This window comes from Amblyomma maculatum, chromosome 5, assembly GCF_055883805.1.
Source record: "Amblyomma maculatum isolate TAMU_Amacu chromosome 5, ASM5588380v1, whole genome shotgun sequence".
In the NCBI taxonomy this organism is placed as follows: Eukaryota; Metazoa; Arthropoda; class Arachnida; order Ixodida; family Ixodidae; genus Amblyomma; species Amblyomma maculatum.
Window position 1 is genome coordinate 25,307,006 of NC_139348.1, and position 23,097 is coordinate 25,330,102.

Below are 23,097 nucleotides of genomic sequence, written 5' to 3' on the forward strand. Positions count from 1 at the left end.
CCAACTGGAACCCTTGCATCCCAAGTCTCTCCACTTCTGTGGGTATATTCATAGGTTCAGTTCAGTCGTGTCCGACTCTTCGTGACCCTATGGACCATATCACGCCACGCTTTCCGGTCTCTCATTATCCTCCTAACATCAGATAACTTCATCTGCAGCGCCTCGAGGATGCCATCTAACCATCGCGTTCGCTGTCTACCCCTTCTCCGGTGACCCTCAACCTTTCCCAACATCAAATCTTTCTCCAGCGACTCCTCTCTTCTCATCAGATGACAAAGGTAGCTGAGCTTTAACTGTTTTAACCATATAGCATGGTTAAAACAGGGCTGTATGTTAATGCATACCATTACATGGCTCATGCTCGACGCAAGCAGAATGTGAACTAATGATAATAGCCACAAAACAATGGTACTGAGAAAGGACTATGAAGCTGTTAGAATGGATGGCCATACAACTGAGAACAGGAGTAGAGGATACATAAAAAGAAAGGGAAACATCTGTGCCAGTTGCCACCAGAATAGGAGCCACCTGTGCCATCCAGTAGTGCGGCAAGACAGCACAAAGCAACAAGATTTCAGGTATCACTGAAGATGCGGGATACAAAAAACACTGCAGCTAAACATCAAGAGCAGCAAGTAGAGTGAGAAGCAGTGACAAGAATAACTCCAGTATCCCCCAATACAAAAACACAATGAAATAGAGAAGCAATGCAGCAAAAACGGCAAGCATAGCGAGAATGATGCCTACACATTCACAGCACGTAAGACTTGAAAAGCCCCAGGAAGCTTCTATGCTCACCAGGTGGTAGATTACGACTGTACTCTAAGTATGTGCGACCAAGAATAGTTTGTTTGAAGCTAGCCATGAAGCTGCTAGCATGAGCTGCCAACTTGTGTTGTAGGCAGTAGCCATATACAGTGGCTAGGCTGCCTAGCTGGCTGCCTAGCTGGCTGCACTGCTACGTGCTCGTGTAACGCTCGCTGCGGCCAGTGTTTGCCTGACTGAACAAACCTGTCATTTTGAGATCAGGATGATGCCCACGAGGAGCTCTGAATCTTACTCAAACTGTGAAGGTACATTTGTACAACTTGGTTAAAGCAATCCCTGTTAAAGAACCCTAGGTGATCAAGATTTACAAAGCCCTCCACTGCAGTGTCCCTCATACCCCAGTCGCCTTAGGATATCAGACCGTATAAACCAAACCATTAAATGTTTACTACCACTAACCAGCTTCAACTGTTCCCCCTCCCCATCCCCTCTTCTCCACACACACACAAATAACAAGGAAACGTGAGGAATCTGAATACATGTAATACCAGGAGCAAAAATAACTAACCCCCTCCAAGTTCTGAACTGTGCCGCACCGCGCACGAGTGCCACCTGAAAATGCACTTCTGATATCGGGACCTGCGCACTCTGCCTGGCCTGACACTAGGAATGCACTGCAAGGTGGCACCCACATTCAATGTGGCACAGTTCAGAACTTGGAGGTGAGGTCTGCTACTTTTGCTCCCAACAGTACATATACATTAGCCAGAAAATGGCACCAAGTATTCATCTAAGGCTGGTGGATCCAAGTTAAAATATTGTGAAACTTGGCTGTCATAAAGGCAGGTGTGGGCATTTGACAGCAGCGTGGCCACTCTGTACATGCGGCCGATGTTCTGGCGTCCTATCTTCTGGTTCTTAGGGAAATCCAAAAATGCAAACTCGGTGGCCACCTTGCCGAAACCCCACTCCACAGCTTGCCGAACAGTGCTCATCTTCTTGTTGAACCAAGCTTCATGAGGCTGAAGCCTGCATCCCCCGAATGGCTTGAGGAGCAAGGGTCGAAGAGGGTATGCTGGATCCCCATAGATCACGAAGTTATGGCCTTGGGTAACCTTCTCAAGGTTGTTGTACAGGTTTGTCTTCTTGAGGATGCCTGAAATGCAAAGCAGTTTCAGTATTAAAAATGTACCAGAAGCAGGGCTTGCACTTAGAGTTGTAATTTCAAGCCACTGTCAAAGAAATAATATAACTTCAAGTATTAGAAGTAAACTTATTTTATACGCCCCGCACACCGCCTGTAGGGGCACCACTGAAAGCCACCTACTGCAGCAGTGGGGCTACGTTGGCTGCTCCACTGCTGCAGCAAGCGTAGCAGAAGTTCACACGTGATCGGCCGTTTGTGCGGGTGCATGGCAATTATTTCCACGGCATTAGAGTCCAAAAATGAATTTAATTGCTTTAAAGTGGACTTCTGTCCGAAGTCGCAGTCGGACCTTCACCCTAAGTGGGACAACCCGACCAGCGTTCACACCAGATGATTGCCGCAAGCAAGAGTTACCAAGACCAGCGATGCCATAAAGCCTATCATGAGTACCATCCCTTTTTTTTTGCGTTTTAAAATTGATGCCCACGCTTGCACTGTGTTCGGAGAAAAACTGATAAGTTCAATTACTTTTCCTCGAGTGCAACATGGTGCTGCTTGGCGCGCCCGATCAAGTGGTTGTTGAGAGGTGAGCGGACCAGGCGCTTTGGCGGCACGCTTGTGTACAGGAAAACATGCTGGACTAATCGCAGATAATTTGCACCACCTTTATTGAATTTGACACGATTGTAACACATCGTTGAAATAGCGAGAGTGCATGGTTTGTAGCTCGAACCACGATTATCTTAAGTAGCGCTAGTTTTTGGTGAGACTGCCTCCCCCGCATGCTGTCCCTTCTCGAGCTCCATTAAGATACTGTAGTGGAGAGCTCCACATTACTGCACCACCACCACAGCAGATAAAAATTGCACACAATGATTGTGGCATTATGTATTACTGCTTTTGAATATAAGCTTAAGAAGCGAGTGGGGCAACCCCGGCTGCTCAGAAGTAATTTCTTACATTTTCATGTCCTATCGCCCAAAGTTAGATATTTACCCCAATTTTTCGCGATGCTTATGCACGTAGCTTCTACATATGGCAAGTCACGCTTGGTATTAAACAAGAATAAAGCTCTAAGGCATTCAGTGAATGTTTGACATCTGTAATTTTCATGCTAAAGTTTGAGTTTCAAACGCTTTTTTTTTCTTTTTTTTTTATGGCTGGCATCAAAGCATCAAAACTAACTGATGCTGTTTGAGGGGTATGCATAATGGGACAATAAATATTTCATAGCAGCACTATAAAAGTGACTTAAATAATTACAAAAGCATCGAGACGTGAGCAGAACCTTTTTCTCCGCCCAGAAACAATCCACTGTTATCATTGCTCCTGTTCATAAGGCCAGCCAGGAAACTTGAAGAAATGGGTTCCCAGGGAGCTTTTATAGCTGTTAGAGCACTCCACTTCACAACAGTTTCTAGACATGACCCAAGTTCCATTTGAACCATATAAACTGAACGATCACAATTTTTGTGCGTTAAAGCCTTCGACTGCGTAGAAACTCGAGGAGAAAGGCGGCCAGGTAGCCCTGCCTGAGTTTTCTAATGCCGCCGCCAGGCGGCACAACCTCAAAGGATACGCGGAGCATTTTGTCTGCCACCTATCTCATGAAACACTCATTACTTTTGTAGTGACAATCACAACTCCTCCTAATTTATAGTTCTAAGTACTACCATTTCTGGAATGGAATAATGGCAACTAGCTTGTTATTACTGACAAACTTGCCAAAATAGACCCCAAGTGAGATTTCAACATGCACATGTAGTACATTGTCACTCAAAAAAGTCAGCACTCATTTATGAAAAAACATCAAAACAAATCTGCCAAGTTACTAAATTGCAAGAACTGAAACTTCATACCCTGCATTTAATATGTAGATTTTGGTGATGAGCTTTCATCGTGGCAAAGAAGTTTGCACTTTTTAGAAAAGCTGCTCAGACCTCTGCCGTTATCTAAACACTGGATCAAGGCGCTACATGTGTCGCTGCTATGCAGTATTGCATAGGGGTGAAAAGATAATGAGAACTGTGTCGGTCGGAAGGATATAACAGGCAGCCATGAAGACACAGTGGACTGTTAATTGAGGATGAGAATTGGCCTAGTTCAGGTTAAAACCATATCTAATGTTAACTTCCTTTAGTCATCAGTGCGCAGCATCTTTAACCCATGGTTATGGTTCTTGATGTCACCTCGATGTAGCATCCTCAAGATTTCAGGCCTCCTGCGCATAATTCTTATCTGGGCTGTTCCCTAAATCCGTAATATGTTCAAGCAGCTTCATACTAAGCAAGCTCGTACAAAATATATGCACCTACCTGCATCGTGCCTCCGGCCCCGAAAAGGTCCGCCCAGCTGGCAAACTATGCCATTGGGGCACATTACGGCCTGATATTTCTGGACATGGCAGCGTTTATGGCCTGAAAAATCTTCTTGCTGCTCTGATGTGGGTCGGCAAATTTTGCGGGCAGTACCATCTATAAACCCCCAGCAGTTCTTAAGCGGGGCTCCTTTAGCGTGCACGGCCTGAAAAGAACAAGTGATCATAAAATGATTTTGATTGTCACATTTTGCTGTATCTTTTGTTTCACTACTTGCTAACATTACTGGGTTTGATGCAATGAAAAGTTTTTACATAATGTAACTGCATTCAACTTTGGAAGATTTATGATGATGCGGCTACAAACAATTCATACAAAAGCTCTGACACTAAATTAGTCGGGATGCATTGCTCGAATCTTTGCGAGCCTGTATGAATGATTGTGGTACTGCTGGAGCACATGCCTGATATTTCTTACTACCGTAGTTACTCGATTCTAAGCATCCCCTTTTATCACGATCGTGATGCCCAAAGTGATGAGGGTTCTCAGATTCGAAATATAACGCTGCCCCCCCCCCCCCTATTTCTGTTTTTTCCTCGATATCTCGACGAGACGCGAGCAAAATTATTTAGCAAACACCATTCGCAAAGGCGATTGAAGTGCGCTTGAAGTTCAATGTGGCAGCCCTCTTCAAACTCATTCCGGCCTCCGTTGCGGATGTCGAACAGTTGATATCAAACAAAGCAACGCGGGGCCGCGATGTCTACTCAACTTGCCGAAATATTCCAGGCCCACGTGACAACACGCTGATAGGGTAATCTGGGTAGCTTTCTGTTGGCCTTTGGCGTCCTACGCCGCCAGCTGTCGTGTAGGGTCGGAACGCAGCAAAACAAGAAGGTGGAGATGGCGCCGCATCTCTAAGTTCCTGCTCGAGACTGAGTACACAAGCGCCCTGGCAAGCTTGTCTACGCTCTCTTCCTCTCAAAAACGGATTCTCATGCAAACATTTTTCCCCATAATTTCATTTCTTTTTCTGCAGAGTTCGGGGGTCGCTTAGAATCGCGAAAATAGGGTATTTGCTGAAAATGCTTCCCCTGCGCAATAACCTTTCTCATGCAGGATTTCGCGGCAGCGTTCAGAACTCGTCAAACAAAATTTCCTTACCTCACAGAAGCGTTCTAGAGAAGTCACAGTGAGCCACGAATGGGTGCTCAGGTCTTGAAGAAGGTGGTCGAAGTAGTGCTCGACATGGGCTAGCACCATATTCACCACACTCGAGATTACAGACTGGTGGCGGTTGAACATAACCTCGAGGTCAAAGAGGCGGTTCGGATAGGCCAGCCGCCGCAGTGCCATGCAAAGCGCCTCATGGCCTGGCACAGTCACGCGCTGGGCGCTAACGAAACCGTTCGGCACCATCAGGCAAGAAGACAGATAATAGAAATCGGTCTTCTTGAACCTGAAATGCCGCTCAAAATCGCAGTCCTCTATTCTGTCAATATTCAAAAGGCCACGCGCTCCCAGATTTCGGCGCGTCTCCGGCTCCATTAGGGACGCGCATACATACAGATCTTCTATCTCTCTCCATGTGAGAGTGCCGAGAAGGAGCGGGTCGGTGAGTGCACTGTATTGTGCCATATCTAGATCAGAAGCCTGAACAAGGTATATGCCTGAATACACAAGGAACCGGCGAACACTTCGGCTATAGAGGCTAGAAGGTTTTTCGGCGGACAAGGAACAACAGCGCAGAAATTGAGTTGGCTATGGATTGAGACTGCCTATCTGGCCTAGCGACAGGCGTTGTGACTATGACCGCGCTGCTATAATTTTTAAAAGACGCTGGACTGTTCGCTAGAACGTAGTACATATTAATATAAAAAAAAAATGTTATTGACAAGCGTGTAAAGTTCTTTTACGCATAATTTTTGTAGCACGTTTATGTTTCGGGGTCACTATCATGATCATCACTTTTTCTTCTAACTTCTCACTACGGTAACTACGAAACTGGCGCCGCTAACTGCGGTAACTGCGAAACTGCCGATACGATGAAAACGCTGTGCTATAAACGCGTTCTGCGTTTTGCAACGCTAACCGGAAAGTTCGCTGTCCGGTAACACGATAAACTGTAACCTAAACACGGTAACGATATGCTATATCTCTCCATTAGAGAGATATCTCTCTATTAGAGAGAGAGAGAGAGAGATAGCAGGATACAGCGTGTAATGAGCAATTACGCTAGACCGCCAACTGCATTCGATGAACAGTTGGCTAGTGATTAAAAAGCTCACCTTGTGGAGCGCTCATCAAAACATGCGGGGGCGTTGGCTTCAAACGAGCGTCACGGAGACATTTTTGCTACAACGCTTTACGCAAACCTGTATCTTTTAGGCTAACGTTTGTCAATTTCCATTCTTGATCCAGTTGGCCTTTTTTATTATGTAGCCGTCACTTTCAGGTGTCTGTCGCACGAGACCACACAATACCGCACCTGATCAATAAATGCAAGACGCAGACAGTAATTAGCTGGCCCATGTGGCCAGCGGCCATGGCTATAACATGGGTGGCCATACAGGCCGTCTTGTAATTGCTGTGACTGGTTGTTTTTATTTTTCCGCTGGTCTTCGGCGAAATAAGTGGGAAACAGATTTTTATAAAATGGGGCCCCTGCATTGCTTTCCTCCTCAATTGTATCGCTGAATAGTAATGAGTAAATGCCCCTGATTATAAATAAACTGTCTGTCGAGAGCTGGGGGTCTATGAGATATTTTGATTACGATTTTGTGAAAATGAGGATGTCCGCAAAAACAGAGGCCCAGACGGTATACCGAGGTACGTTTGACACGCGCTGTCATATTAGGCCTGTAATGAGTTTGCACGCCGCAGCCCAAGACATTTTCGGCGCTGTATTTTTACCGCCGTACAAAGCCGGAATGGGAAGCATGCCAACCGAACTCGTATCGACTCATTTAGGCATGTCGCTTAGCGTCGAGACACCAGAAATTGTACGCCAAGTAGCGTACCTCACTCTCCGCCACATCCGGAAACCTTTGCAGCTGCTTCGCTCCTATTCGCACTCCCTAGACTTCTCTGGATTCCGTTGTCTTTATTTCGTTCCGGGATGCTCGTCTTTTCAGTGCGATAGTACGAACGAGCTCACTAACAAGTGAGCAGTCCAGAACACGGAAGAAGCCGACAGAGCAATAGATGCAACCAGATAGGAGAAATACGAAGCTCTTTCGCAGCAGCCGCAGCCGAGAAAAAGGAGGAAACTCGAGCAATGAAGCTGCAGCAGAGTAGAAATAAGGCTATACCAGCCACAGCTAACAGAACACTTGCAAACAGTGAGTTTCCGGAGTTAGTTAACGTTGCCGGTGGCGTAAATTAAAGCTTTCATAATCAGCCCTAGATTATAACGAGAGAAAAAGAGGGCTACACAGTACGAAAGAACACTGAATAAGAACTGGTGTGGAGACTCAGACGAAGCAAGTCCTCTTGTCGAAACGTTGGCTCGGCTTGCGTACTGAGGCTTCCCTTCGACCCTTTTTCAGTGCTATTTGATTCCGTCACTCCTAGTTACACAAACTTTAGAAAACAACTACACAATCCACGTAGCGACGTCAGAGATTAACTAGGGCGCAAACAATGTGTGTAGATTTCGGCTCAAAACAAGCATGTGCTTAAAAGGACGCCCTGCGTATTCATTCGCTGCAACGAGCACGAAGCAGTTTTGGCGCCTCTAAAATACTCTTTAATGTGACAGGTGCTGGCAAAGTAATATAATTAAAGCGTCTGGAGTTTCTATACTTTGGTCATGTCTTGAATGTGTTCAATTGGGTTGCGTCAACATTTATTGTTGAACATAAGCAACCGATTTACCTCCGCAAACTAAATGCGGTATACGTGAGAGTGTAATGACCAACAAAAACAAATGCGCACATTTTTTATGTACACCAGCCATTACACGCGAGTTGATACAGATTGTGCGCTAGAGCACCCCCAATTTCTTGAAAAGTTGTGGGAAGCAACCACGAGAGTAATGACGAACATTTTTTGCCGAAAGAATTTTCCGCCCTTGCCACCATTATGAATAGATCAAGACAGCTAACACTTGTGCATAAACTGGTTACTGCATTTTACTCCACATACGTTAAATAATCATTATTCGAAATTTGAGCTCGTTCGGTGCAGTAAATATTTTAGATGTATTTGTTCTACTATTAATTTCTCAACTTATGAACATGAAGTCTACGTAACATTTACGGACTTGAAGAGTAGGAAAACCTTAGATATTGACAATATAAAAAAAACCTGTCAATTATGTTTTGGAATTCATTGCCCAGTTTTTGCGCACAATTTTAATTTAATTTTAATGTCCGGCGTATTTCCAGATAAAGGGCAGAAATGTAGGGTAATTGTGCATTTCAAAGGGGGTAACCGAAATGAAGTCTAGAATTACAGACCCATATCAATCAGACCTGTTTGTGCTAAAGAATTAGAAAAAAATAAAGATTAGCTCTTGTGAATGCGCTCTCCGTAATGCCCAAAATTTCATACCCGAACACACATTTGTGGCAAAGCTCATTGCTGATGAGCGCTAAATTATGAACATGTAATGCGCAGTTGCCTATTTTCTTTTTTAGGCGATTAAGCTACATACAAACGCAGCTATTAAGCCCGTCGACTTATCGGGCGTGAAGTTATCGCTCGGTCTTCGATCCCACCAAAACAGCTACATCCGGGGACCTTCGGCTGATCGGTTACGTCAGCGTCGCGGGGCCGTGAAATTTGCACTACGACGCACCAGGCGCTTCAACTTTGCGATTAGAATCACACGCCTGTATATTATTCACAGAAGTATAAAACTACAAGGCATCGAACGACTTTGTTATCGGCCATTTAAGTTTGTAAGCGCTAGAAAAACCCGGTCACATAAAAAATGTCAAAATAAATTTCTGACGTAGAACTACCAAAGGGTTTTCATACTGGTAAAATGCACTCCGGTTTTATAAGCAGAAATTGAAACTATATCTGTCTCATTTGCGTATGCATATAAACCACAGATCATTGCCAAACAAGATTACATTTTATTTTATTTATAATTTTTGTTCTCATAAAAGTACATTCATCTATTTCTCAAACTTTTTCAGAAAGCAAATGAGACCTATAAACTATTCTAGAGATCCAACAACATAAGGTTAATCCGAAAACAAATTGTAGTTTGAGAAAATTTGCTTTTTGAGGCACACTGCGATGTCACCTGCGCATTGAGGTTTTTCTAGTAAAAATATGCAACATACCACACTAAACAGTATCATTGAGTGCCATTTATTTCTGAATGTTTGATAAGGGTACCGTTTAGTTTAAACTAAAAAAATATGTTTCAGTTTGGGAACGTGCAGGCCAACAGAGCGTTCCTGCGTGTTTGCTCTTCATCGCAGTACACCGCCCGCCGGCTGGAAATATACACCGATTCAGCGCTCCGCTTCTTGTATACAATATCGCGCTAGGCCTGGAAGCTGCCTTCTTCTACAATACATGGCACGGATACAAAAATAAAATCAAGCAGCAACATAGCAGAGTGATCAATATAGAACGCAAGATGACCTGAGACGCTGCAGAGACTTCCATCAGCCGGCAGCTGCGAGAAGGGCTGTAAAATGCAGGTACCGCTTTCGATCCGAGCTAGAGAGAGACTGTTCCTCAATGAAAACAAAACGGAGCTGCCTATCGACCGATAAGCGCATTGTGCGGTCTTACGAGTAAGAGCAAAAACAGCTTCCAGATAGCTGCTACGTTGCATCTCAGCAAAATCGAGCCAGAAATTTCAAAGCGACAAAAAATAAAGCGAAACCACTTAGAGCCGCGTACAGTTGTGCTTACATGTATTTTTGGCGTCGGCTCGAGCGTCCATTGCTGTGAAAAGCAAGCACGGAGCAACGCTGTGATTGAACGTAAAGAATGCATTTGATGGAGTCTCCGGGCAGAAATGTCTATCCTGGAACTCCATAGCAGCCCTCTCCCCACACCTACTATGCCAGAGGGCGTCCGGCCCAGCTCTCATGTGCGCAGGCTCTCTTCGCCAGCGGGACCGGATATTTTTTGGAGAACCGATTAACCTGAGGTTGAAGACTGGCTCACGTTATACGAACGGGTGGGACGACGAAACCAAGCTGAACAACGTTATGTTTTATGTAACCGATGTCGCTAACACATGGACTCGGGACCACGAGGGCAATGTCCGAACTTCGGCCGCCTTCGAAATGAAGCTAGCGGAAATCATTCGTCGTCCGACTGTAAGAAATCTTCGTGCTGATCAGCGCTTGCATGAACGGTCGCAGCAGGTCGGCGAAACCATTACCAGCTACATAGAAGAAGGCTATAAAGACTTATGCAAACACGTCAACGGGGACATGCCCGAAGCCGACAAGATAAAACACATCTTGAAAGGGTTCGACTAGCATGGTCGAACCCTTTGAAGGCATCATGCCTTCAAGATGCTATTAGCTCACGAACTGAGCACGGGTACTAAGTGTTCACGCTCTGCCAGAGCTTCGAAGAGCTGCGCAAGCAGCGGGTATTGACTCGGCAACGCCAAGCCCAGGTTGAATCGCTTGTTTAACTGATGCCCGCAGCTGCCAACACCGCCATGCCGCAGCAAATCAAACTTCATACGGGAGAAGGTTGCTCGTCAACTTTCTCTTCTGCTTGGCCCTCAAGAGGCATCATCATGTTTGGTCTCGTCTCTTCGACACGCTATAAAAGAACCGGTTAGCGAGGTGCTTCTGTCCGTTCGTCCTCTTCCACTTGTCGCCGAGCCCCTGACTTACAGCAGTGCTGCTCCAAGGCCTTTCACTGGTTCCTTGCCTCACCCGACGTCGCCCCAAAACCTGTTGCCGGTCCACAGACTTGCGTAAAGGCCCTAGCATAACCCCTTTCATCTGTCTATCCCTCAAGTTTGTACATGTGGAACCGCCGGCACCTCTATTGCGACCAGCTCAAAGAACAAGAAATCCGTGGCGTACAAGTGACAATCTCCCTATATGCTACACTTGCGGATTGCATGGACATATCGCCAGCTACCGCCGTCGCCGTCTCCAAATGTCAGCACCACCGGCGCCAGCTTTGTGAATTGGCCGTCAACGCCTCGATATTCCGCACCTGTCGACCACCCATCCAGCTGCCCTTTCGCCCCCTGATTGTTCAGCCCTCTCCAGCCGCCGCTGCCATTCGCCACGACGCGGCTTCACCAACCCGATCCGACATCGTCCTAAATCACCTCAAGAGAAAAACTGGGGGCCGCAGTTCATAAGGCAATTGGACTGCTCCCTCGTCATACTTTCGAAGTCCTTATCCATCGCCTGCGAGTCGTATTAATGTTTTTGTCGAGGGCGCTTCTGAGATGGTTTTTATCGACACCGCTGCAGCGAGTTCAAACGTGAACGCAAAGTTTTGTAGCGCTTAAGTAAAATCAAGTCGCCACTTTCTGTTTCATGCTGCGCACAACCAGAGCTCAGCCAATCACGCCATTAAGAGCATGCACCGCTCGGGTTAAGATCTAGGATTCACTGTGCACTATCGAATTCGTCGTGCTGCCTTTTTGCTCACATTGTTATTTTTGTTTGGGATTTCCTCTCGCGTCATAAAGCTGTCATAGATTGTGTTCGCGCTAAATTTGGCTTCTCCATTTTGCCCGATACTTTCCAGACGCTGTAAATTCTATGCCCTGCGCTCCTCGTCGCCGAAAACAATGACCTTCCTCTTAGCTCCACCATGCTTGTAAGCACCTCATGCCACCCTGTCTGTGATGACGTTATTCGTTTCCAGCCTATACTTATGCTCGCCGCAAGTGCGTTCCGCTGTCACGCGCTGCGCTCACGTTTCTGCTGGCCTTTCCGTGCTATGAATTTCTAAGCTATGTTGCTGCCCTAGTGCTCTGCGCCCTGGCAAATGTTAGGGCAGTGTACAACTTATTCCGTCTATTTTCGCCCATGAAGAACTTGCCGATTCGCCTTCTAGCCTTGACTGCGCACAGCCCTTCATCTGCGCCTGCTCCCTCCTCTTGAGACATGTTCTTTTCTTCCCGCAACGAACATGGCTTCTTGACCTCCTTCACTAGTTCCGCGCCTTCAAGGGTCATCAGAGCTCTCTGAGCCAAACTTTTACTTTAAAAATATCAGTCACTTATTGTGCCGACACCGCTAACCAAGTGCCATTGCGGCAGAACCCCTACCATTTATTTGCAAAATAGTGCAAGGCTATTGAACAGCAAGTCGTCAAAATCCTCCTCAAAGAGGGCTTCCTCCAGAGGGCTTCCTCCAAAATCCTCCAGTAGCCTTTGGCCTTAACTTGCAGTTCCCGTCAAGAAAACAGCGTTCCATCAAATTTTGAATAGATTACAGCTGCCTTTATAAGATTACGTGTAAGGAAGTCTGCCCTTTCCCTGCATCGATGACACTCTACACTGTTTGCAAAGAGCCAAACTCGTTTTTTCTTTTGATCTATGTTTCGGGTATTTTCCGGCCCCCATGGAAGCAGCCGATCTTCCGAAATCCGCCTTTGGAACTAGAGTCCCTAGAAGTATTTGCTAGTCTGCCGTCCGAGCGGGGTTCCCTATGGATATACTATGGAACCGGTTGGCCGCTTCCCGGATGAAAGCGCAGGGGGCGCTGCACGCATTCGGAGCGTGGTCGCATTGTGTACGCGGTGCTGTGGCGGTTGTGCCGTACTGCGAGTCTGCGCCGCGCTGATCCGTTGGTGCCGTGGCAAGGCTCGTGCACCACGTGCACTTCTTTTCGCTCGCGAGCCGGAATGCGCGCAAATTAGCTAGCATGTGTGCAAGTGTGCCTTTTTTATGGATGTGTGATCGCGTCATGTACAGAAAACGGGGTAAGCGTGATAGCACGTGTTTCTTGCCCGGGTGTAAGAGCGGGTAGCGCTCGTGCAAGGTGAAATGCTCTCTCTTCAGGACACTAAAAGACGCAGGGAAGAGGCAAGAGTGGGAGCGCAACATCAAGCGCGGCAGCAAAGCCAATAACATTGTTTATTGCCTCAGCTAGGGCATAAAGGAATATGTAAAACGAAAATTAAAAGGCGTAATAAATGGAAGAAAATAAGTTGGCTGTGTTCTAATAAATTTCAAGAGAGAACGATGATAAGGCCCTGCCGATAGTGTCGGCTTCAGTGGCGGGCAAACCCACAAGTGGTGAATATCTTCCTCATTATTTGTGAGTTGCAGACAGGAAATCCTGGACGTTGATATAAATATCGGTATATATAAATATCGGAGGATCCGGATCGGGGTTGCCCTCACATTACTGTAACACGAACAAGCTATAGTGTCGACGTTTGTGAGCGACACCTCAAACCCTGCTTTATTGAGCGAAGTTTTAAGACAGGTAAAGATAATTGAGATTCCCCGGGATGTTACGCAACTCACGAAGGATACCATCTCAATGCTGTTTCCTGACACTCCAAAATACTTGTTGAAACCCCTGCCTCTCAAGAGAAAGGATCACTTGTACGAGCAAAAACAGTCAGCAGGGAGACCTACAGAGAAAGAAAAAAAGCGCACTGACCCTGAAGCATCAGTGGAGCCAGTTGAAGAATACAGCGGCGGTGGATCGTGTGACGCGAGCTTGCCCCAGGAATACAGAAAGCTGCATGCCACCGCCACTGGGGACAAATGTCGATATTTCTGATGTTGAGCAATTAACATTCGCATAGTGCCACTCAAGCGAGGACGAATCTCCGGAGGCAATCTACGCAAATCGGCGAGTTCTGTTCCATCGCAGTGATACAGGTGAAGCTGCCATGAATGCTGCTGTGTGCATTCGAGGAAACAAAGTCAAGGAGATAGCTGTAAAGTCGACAGAAGAGGTAATTAATTTTCTGCAGGACATTGCGAAACTCAGCTTGTGTCCTGGCAGCGGATTGAAGCCTATTATCAAGACCTTTCCGATCCTACAATGGGCGTTACTTAATTTGCGACGAACTGTACCAATATTTTTGATGAAGCTTGCATATAGCCTGCAAATACTTGCGAAAGTTAACTCAGAACGCCCTTTCAAGAAGAAGAAAAAAATTAAGAAACAGACTTCTAAGTTTCGAGCAGTTTGTCGTACGAAGGACAAGGTGGCAAAGCTGGTAAAAGCGTTAGGTGAAATGAAAAATGAAAAGGAACACCTTTCAAGGACAGAGTTTGAAAGAAATGTTAGTGCCCTTCCTCTCAACTAACACAAGTCACCAAAAGTGATGGCATACTCTGATGAGTGGCTACTAGGCTTCCTAAGCACCAAAGAATGCCTATAGCAGTTTGCCTGAAGCGCGGTGCGTGTTGAAGGGTTCGGGTTCCCATCTTGCGTGCTTTAATTGTGCATGCATCCGAAAGTTTCTAGTTCTACATACGTGTTATAACTTAGCTATACGTCCGAAGTTAAGATGAAACTATAGCGTGAATGAAAACGCCGGCGACAGCGCTCTATTGCTTGCACACATGGTCCTTGGAGCCTAGAATGTGCGTCTAGTGCAGTCCTCCATGCAAGCGCAATCGTTTGCACAAAATCCTCAGAAGTCTTCATTACAATACAGCACGGCGGTAGCTTCAGCAGGATAATAGGGTATAAAAAGCAGCTTCGTTTCTACATCGGCTCAGGGGCATGCGCGCAAAACTTCACTCACGAAAAAAAAAGAATCGTATCCTTGGTTATGCCAACAACTCGGCTGCGAATTCAATATTACGACTAAACTGAAATCAAAGACTAAAGAGCGGCATCGCATGTACAAGGCACCTGACAATGAGCATATGCAGCGAATACATTTCGAAGCGCACGGGCGCGCGCGTCGTCTGCTCCGCCGGCAGTTGCACTCCGCTTCACCGCAGCGCCACCGCAGCGATCATTCAGCGGCAGCCCCGCCGCGGCCGGCGGACGACAGACTAGCAATATTTCTAGGGACCCTATTTGGAACCCCCGACGGCATGCATAAATTTACTGTTATGCATTCCGGCTTTTTTAATGCTCGCCTATCATTTAAAAGCATGATTTACACCATTTCGCCTGGACTAAACTTGAATACCTGCCTATGCTATCTCGACGACATGATCATAATTTCTTCAGAGTTGGAACCTCACTTCTCCCGCGTTAGCATGTCTTGACATGCTTTCTGATGCCGGCTTGCAGGTAAGTTTAACAACATGTAATTTTGATGCTCGTCTTCTGACCCTTTCAGAACACATTGTCTCCAAGGAAAATATTTTTTCAAGCCCGGCTAAACGTTTCACTGTCACTGCCTTTCCCAAGCGGAGGTCTATCTAAGACCTGCGCAGCGTCCCAGGCCTTCGCTTATATTTTTTCAGATCATTCAAACCTATACCCCTATTTCTGCCGCTCCTACACAGTTTTTACCGGTTAGTTCCAACTTTTCGCTCTGGTCACCGCCATACAACGACGCTTTCAATACGTTGCATCACATCCTCACGACACCACCCGTCCTGAGGCACTTCACTCCAACAGCCCTACTGAAGTCGACCCAGACGCCAGCGGTTCCGGTCTCGGCGCTGTACTCACCCAGCGGAATTGTGGCTGGAGAGTTTCAGTTGTTACCTTGCCCACCACGCCCCTTTGACCGCGTCGGTATTGATTTATACGGACCGTTATCGTACAATGCAGCTAGCAACCGTTGGGCGATAGTCACGGTTGACAATCTGGGGAGGTAGGCAGAAACCGCTGCTCTTCCATGTGCCACAGCGTCTGACGTATCCTCGTTGATTTTGCACCAATTCGTTGTTCACGGACTCAGCAAACATTTTAACCCTGCGACATGCTTTCTAGGTACGTCTCCTCCGACCACTCCGATTGGAATCTCGTCCTTCCACATGCAACGTACGCATACAATACCGCTACAAAACTGAACTACCGGCTTCTCTCCGTTCTAGCTTCTTTACGGCCGTCACTCCACTGCTTCACTAGATACCATTCTTCCATACCAACAAGACGCATCTGAGTATGAGCAGTGTACCACTGCTCATACAGCTGACCTAAACCTAGAAGAGTGTCGCCAGATGCCCGGTCTCTGATAACTGAAACCCAGTCCCACCAGAAATCTTGTCACGACAACCATCAAACGACACCGCAATGCTCCTGTCTTGGGTGGCTTTGGCTTTCGGCAGGTAGTCCTGAACTCTCCTCAAAATTAAATGCTTAGTATCACAGCCTTTATCGTCTCCAGGAGCATATCTCTCCTGTCAATTGTATTGCCGCAAACCATTGAAATCATTATTTGTTGTTATTTCGACAGCCGCCGGCCTGCGGCCTTATCACTGATTCTGGCACGCATATTAATTCTGTATTCTTGGTTTGCTCTTGCTCGCTGTCGCCAGGCGTAGCTTTATCAGTTTCTTTGTAGCTTAAGATGCCCCGAGATGTGTCTTGAAAATTCTGACCACTCGCGCATGTTTCTGTAATGGTCTAGGTTGTGCTAGTAACCATTTGCGACTTTATCAAGATGTTTCCTGGCCGCATTAAATTGAGAGTTTGTCGGTATGACGGAGTCGTACATCGACGATCACTGAGCACGATTCTTGCTATCGCCGCTGCCGAGTTCTTCGATTTTTTTGTGGGCGCAAGTCAGCCCAATAAAGAGTTGATTTCTGTGAATATCAAGTCTCCTCATTCGTTGCCGACGGCATTGTTACCACTACGTGACGTCTGGTGGAGGTGCTGCCCTTCGTGTCCCGGTTCATCCCTTCAAGCCAAGACCATAGCCCTGTTCCTGTCACCCTGGGGGGTACCAGCCAACAGGACCCCAAGCCAGCCGCAGATTTCAAAGGCTCCAATCCGAACATGGTCTTCGGCCGGACCCAGTTCGACCCCCGGAGGCGTCAACTTTGGCAACGGCCCAGTCAACAGCACCGGTTGTCATCGTGCAACATGGGAGCCCCCATCTTCCGAGAACTGCCCACACAAGATGCGAAGACTGGATGGAACTTTTCCACCATGTGGCAGAATTTGATAACTTGCACGACGCTGCGAAATTGAAGGAAGTTTACTTTGTTCTTCAAGGACCTTCTCGGGTTTGGTACGAAAATCAAGAGACTTCTGAAGGAGTCGGGGATATTCAAAGAGGAGATTTTACGGCATTTGCAAGTTTTGTCGGAAAAAGAAGAGTTCAGGCCCTCCTCCAATTAAGAATTCGGCTCTCAAATGTGTCTGTCTTGGCTTATGTTGAGGGGATGAAGCGTCTCTTCCGCCACGACGATCTCAGCATGACAGAGGACACTCAGTTGAACTTGTTGATGCGCTGTGTGAACGATCAGCTATTTGCAGGTCTTCTTTGGCAGCTGCCAAATCTGGTCGAATTCCTCCACAAATCAGCGAATATCGAAGAGAGTTCATTAGCAAGGACGCGACTCTACAACCGGCCTCTTGAAACGCTGTGTGCAAGCCGTTTCGACACCACACAGACAACCAGGGATAACCTCCGTGAGATGATCCGTCAAGTCGTTAGCGAAAAACCACGCCGACTGCTACCGACCCAAGAGTGGCCTCAGGTTGTTTAATTCTCGGACGTCCTCCGTGAGGAAGACCAGCAAGCATTAGGCCTTCTTCAGGCGACTGCTCCAACAGCTCAAACACATGAAGCAATAGACATGAGTTATGCTGCTGCATTACGTTGTCTTGCGCCTCAACGTGACCTTCCAAACCCTTTCCGCTGCCACCATGTTCCCGAAAGCCGCCCCTTGGCCCCCGTCCGCCAAGCCTACGAAAGACCCTCAAGCCCTAGGAAATGCGCCGCCTGGATGACCTTTACAACTGACCACTATGCTTCAAATATGGTGAGGCTGGACACACCTTTAGTGACTGTCCCTACAGGCGTATCGGTCTGCGTGGTTTCACCATCGACCCCTCACAAGCCTGTCCTAGCGAGTGACCACAGGAAATCGATGACTTCTTGCAAAGGGCAGAGCACGCTTCGCCAAGTCGCCTGTAAAGCTACCCATCGCCGTTCAGGCACCGCTTTGAGTCGCCGGGACAAAGATATGTGCAAGGCAGGTCTTCTAGCCCGCGCAGGGAAACTAAAGAAAGTAACCTTTGGAGGTGAGGTTGCTTCATAGTGAAAACACGAAGATCCTCCACCGCCAACGATGAGTGACGGCTACGCAGACATCACGTCGCCGCTCCACACGATGACGACGTCCACGAGAACAGGACCGGACCGACAACAGGAAAGGAGGGACAACGGTTTGCCCTTGCCAAGATCTCAGCAAATGACAATCGAACACCGAAGCCAACATGCATTACGAAGACATGAATAAGTGACCTCGAAGTTGCTTGTGACGGTCGCACGGTTACCAGCTTGGTGCACACTGGAGCCGACCATTCTGTCATCAGTGGAGCGTTCGCCGCCCAACTCAAGAAAGTGACGACCACTCGGAATGGCCCGCTAATCCGCACAGCTGGTCGGAGCCTTATTGCGCCGTCGCGATCTACCGCAAAGGTTAAAGTAAACGGACGTACTTACCCAACCAGCTTCGTCGTCCTACAGCAATGCTTGCGCGACGTGATTTTTGGTATAGATTTTCTGAATGAACATCGGGCGATCATCGACCTTTGCTCAAAACACATCAAGCTCTCGATGGACAAAGCCATAGCTGCTACGAGAACTTCGACGCATCACGTCGCTCTCAACTTCCTGGACAGAGAATTTACCGTAACGCCCCGATCATGTGTCATCGTCCCTGTGGTTACAATAGAAGTCGAAATCATGGAAGGGGTTGTCGAAGGAAATATCCAGTTGTTTCTGGATAGAGGACTTGGTATCGCATGAGACCATTGTTACGACCGTGCATCCGCATTTGCGCGCTCTATTGTTCGCCTGTGGGCATGGATAAGTGCTGTGGATATGTGCTGTTGGTACAAAGGCTCTAAGTGAGCCTGTTTCCATAAATCCTTTGTGTAAGCCTGTTTTGCCTTGTGAAAACCCTGCAAATGCCAAATTGACCCTGTCAAGAGAACGTCTAGAAAAATACAAAGGAATGTCGTCCTGCGGGAAAAGGCCGGAAGTGCTTTCTTTCTTTTCTTCACCCTTCCCATCGAGAAGCCCTATCGTCCAGTGAGGAATGCCTACTGTCCAAAAGAAGACGACAGAGTGACATGTCCGCTGACTTGCAGGACAAGAAAGGCGCATGACGCATACGGCCATTAAGTGATTTCCCAGGAATGCAGGAAAGATTTGCAATTGTCGGAAAGGGACAATGCTGGGATCATTATGTGGCGCGCACGTGTACTTGGGTTTCTGAGAAGTAAATCCACTTGCCGGAACCAGCCTATCGATTCTTGGCTGCAGAATAGAAATGTACCTCCTCGCCGTTCCCAAGCTTTTCCCGCCAACAAGTGACCAGGCTCAACGAAACAATGCCGGGCCAGTCAGTGCTTCAGACCATCAGTGCAGTGATGTGTTCGATTGGATGCCGATATCTGAGGGGCGTGCCCTGGATTTGGTTGGTCAGCATCTTCAGAGAGGGGCTGGACACAGGGGGTTTTAAGGACGCTGCAGAGCACGAAATGCCGCTCTGAGCCCTGGGTAAACGGCTCATCCAGTCGCTTCTCGCTATGAACTCTTAACGCTTGCCATTTTGCTGATGTACCCTTCTTTTTCATGTAAATAACTTGTAAATAAGTTTTCTCAAAGTGCCATTAAACCTGCTTGTATATATTTTACCAACTTCGAAGATTCAGTCCTTCTTCAACCCCGAGTCTCTGCACGCTACCAAGTGAAGGCCGGGTCGACTTAGTCCCAGCGTCACGACAACTGGTGACCAGCGGTGGGATCTGAATCTACAAGCCACAACATCTGGTGATCGGAGGTGGCATCTGAATCTACAAGCCACAACATCTGGTGATTGGAGGTGGATCAGAATCTGCAAGCCACAACATCTGGTGATCGGAGGTGGCATCTCAAGCAACAAGCAGGAGCAACAATCGGCCAACAAGAAAGCAGCTCGGAACATCGATCGCATGTGTGGGTGAGTGCTTGGCTTTTCTTCTGATGTGGACCAGGTTCTAGAACAGGGTTAGATTTTAGAACTGGTAAAGAGAGTGTGGAAACGCCTTTAGGTTTGGTAGTTTGCACTGTTGTTTTGGAAGTAGCCGACACTCGGAGCGATCATGGACCTACAAAAGCTGCAGAAACCGGAACTGCTGCAATTGTGTGAGGAATTGGGAATTGATACAAGTGGTTTGGCACGAAAACCTTTGATTATAAAGGCAATCACAGATTTGGGAGCCGATGATGAGGAGCTCAGTGAAGCATGGAACCTCATCGCCCAAAAAAAGGAGGAGCAGCTCAGACAGCAGAAAGAGCGGGAAAAAGAGGAAAAGAGGCGTGAGCGTGAACTTGAGAGGGAAAAAGAGGAAAGGGAGCGCGAACGTGAGAGGGAAAAAGAGGAAAGGGAGCACGAACGTGAGAAGCGTGAAAGAGAAGCAAAAAAGCTGGACCAAGAAATTGAGCTCCGGAAATTAGAACTAGAGTTGAGCAAGAGGTCGGGCAATTGTCCCCAGCTAGCGGTACCTCTTCTCAACAAGGAGGCAGATTTCAAGATGTCAAAGTACATGCAGCCATATGTGATATCAGGGGATATCGGTCTGTATCTGGCTAACTTTGAGCGAACCTGCGAAAAACTGTCCTTCCAGCGAGACACTTGGTCTCAGAGATTATTGACGGTTCTGCCCTGCGAGGCAGCGGAGGTTGTCGCGCGGCTAAGCAAGGAGGACGCGGACAACTACGAGAAGGTCAAAGCTTGCCTTCTGAGAAAGTATAGGCTTAGCGCCGAGGCGTTCAGACAACGTTTTCGGAAAGCTACTAAGTCCAGGGACGAGAGTTACCCTGAATTCCTGTACAATTTAAGAGTCAATTTGGGCGAGTGGCTAAAGAGCACAGATTCCTACAGTGATAGGGACGCTGTAGTCGAGCGAATTCTTTTGGAGCAGTTTTATAGCTGCCTCCCAGAAAAAGAAAGAAATTGGTTACAGGACCGAGGCGACATTAAGTCGGCAACTGAAGCTGCCGAAGTCATTGAGGAGTACGCTTCGCGCCGACAGTTCAGCAACCCAGCAGTGGATAGGCTCCGCAATCCCAAGTTGAGTGTGAATAACCGTCAGAAAAGGCACTTTGCCAGATTTGCAAACGAAGAAAGGAAGGCTTCTTCAGGCAAACGCCCTAGAAAGGACGGCAGTGAGAAAAGTGGGGAAGTGACCAACGCGCAGAACACAAAGAACAAGCTTGGGGCTAGGAAGCCGCTCACATGCTTTAGGTGTAATGAGCCGGGTCACATTGCCGTCAACTGCCGGAGAGAAAAGATTGCTTTCTCGTATGTCAGTGACTGCGATGAAAATATGCAGCTTTTGGAACCCTACCTGCATGACCTAGTAGTCAACGGGAAGCCTTGCAAGGTACTGCGCGATTCGGCCGCAACGATGGATGTTGTCCATCCGGCGTATGTGTCGCCTTCCGACTATACAGGACAGTGTGCATGGATCCGCCAGGTAGTTGAGGAACAGAGTGTGTGCTTGCCGATCGCGAACGTGGTCATCGAGGGCCCTTTCGGCGAGTTAACAACCGAGGCTGCCGTTTCAGGAAAGCTTCCTAAGTGCTATCCGTATTTGTTTTCCAACAAATCGTACATGCTACTGCGAAAGAGGGGCATCCTTTTCGGAGACAGAGTTGTGCAAGCCTTAACACGTTCAAAGGCGCGAGAACTAGCTACACTGCTCATTCCAGAAGAATCCACAGCGGAGGAAACGGCAGTTAAAACAGTGGTCGATGCGGAAGATAGCGGGTCAGAAAACTTTGAGAGCGAGGCATCTCAGATAAGTCAACTTGAAAGTGAGCTTGATGGGACGCGGAATGAGGACGTTCTTGAGAGTAACCTCTTGCCGCCAGTGTCTAACAATCTCACGAGACTTTTAAGTGGAACCCGAGAGGACTTAGCTATGAAGCCTTATGTGCAGAGGGAAGCCGTGGTAAATCTAACGTTAAACCTTCTCGAGGAGATGGGGGACAACTTGATTTGCCTCAGCGGAAAAGGAAGCAACGCTCAGGAGCTTCTCAGAAAGACGGAGCAGAGAGGAGAACTAAAGAAATCCCAGCTGTCCGATATGGGCGAAATAATAACAGAGTTTGAGGCCTGTTTCGTGGACAGGCCAGGCAGGACTGATTTGACTGAGCACGATATTGAGCTGACTTCAGACGTGCCAGTGCGATCAAGGTGCTACCGATTCTCTCCAAGGCAAAGAGAAATTCTGGATAGGGAAGTAACTCGCATGCTGGAATTGGGAGTAATAAAACCCTCGGAAAGCGATTATGCTTCGCCTATGATCTTATTAGAAGCTCCAGGTAAAGACCCTAGGCCTGTGGTAGACTACCGAAAGCTAAATTCTCTCACCAGGGATCAAGTGTATCCTATTCCGAATATTGAGGAGAGAGTAGAACAGGTCAGTAGAGCGGCATATGTGACTACGCTGGACCTTACTCGAGGATACTGGCAAGTACCGCTCACTGAACGCGCCAGCAGATACGCGGCTTTCGTCACTCCGACGGGCAGCTACCAGCCAACAATGATGAGTTTCGGGCTCAAAAATGCTCCATTTTGTTTTTCCCGACTCATGGATAGGGTTTTAAAGGGGTGTGAAACATTCGCGGTGCCTTATTTAGATGACATTGCGGTTTTTTCCTACTCATGGGCGGACCATATGGTACATCTAAGAGCTGTACTGAGCCTTTTGCGTCAAGCAGGACTAACCGTAAAGGCCGAGAAATGTTGCCTGGCAAGGGCGACCGTGGACTACTTGGGTCACAATGTAGGTCAAG

The 23,097-nt window shown here is 47.5% G+C and overlaps 1 protein-coding gene across 1 annotated transcript; it reads right to left on the bottom strand.

The window, feature by feature from the left end:
* Nucleotides 1-1,296: 1,296 nt before the first annotated feature.
* LOC146187879 (uncharacterized) lies at nucleotides 1,297-5,927 on the bottom strand. Its single transcript, XM_084603053.1, has 3 exons — nucleotides 5,398-5,927; nucleotides 4,231-4,438; nucleotides 1,297-1,924 (listed from the first exon to the last, which is right to left on the bottom strand). Exons 1-3 carry the CDS (start codon nucleotides 5,869-5,871, stop codon nucleotides 1,530-1,532), a joined length of 1,077 nt encoding a protein of 358 aa, XP_084459179.1. The 5' UTR covers nucleotides 5,872-5,927; the 3' UTR covers nucleotides 1,297-1,529.
* Between the last annotated feature and the right edge of the window lie 17,170 nt (nucleotides 5,928-23,097).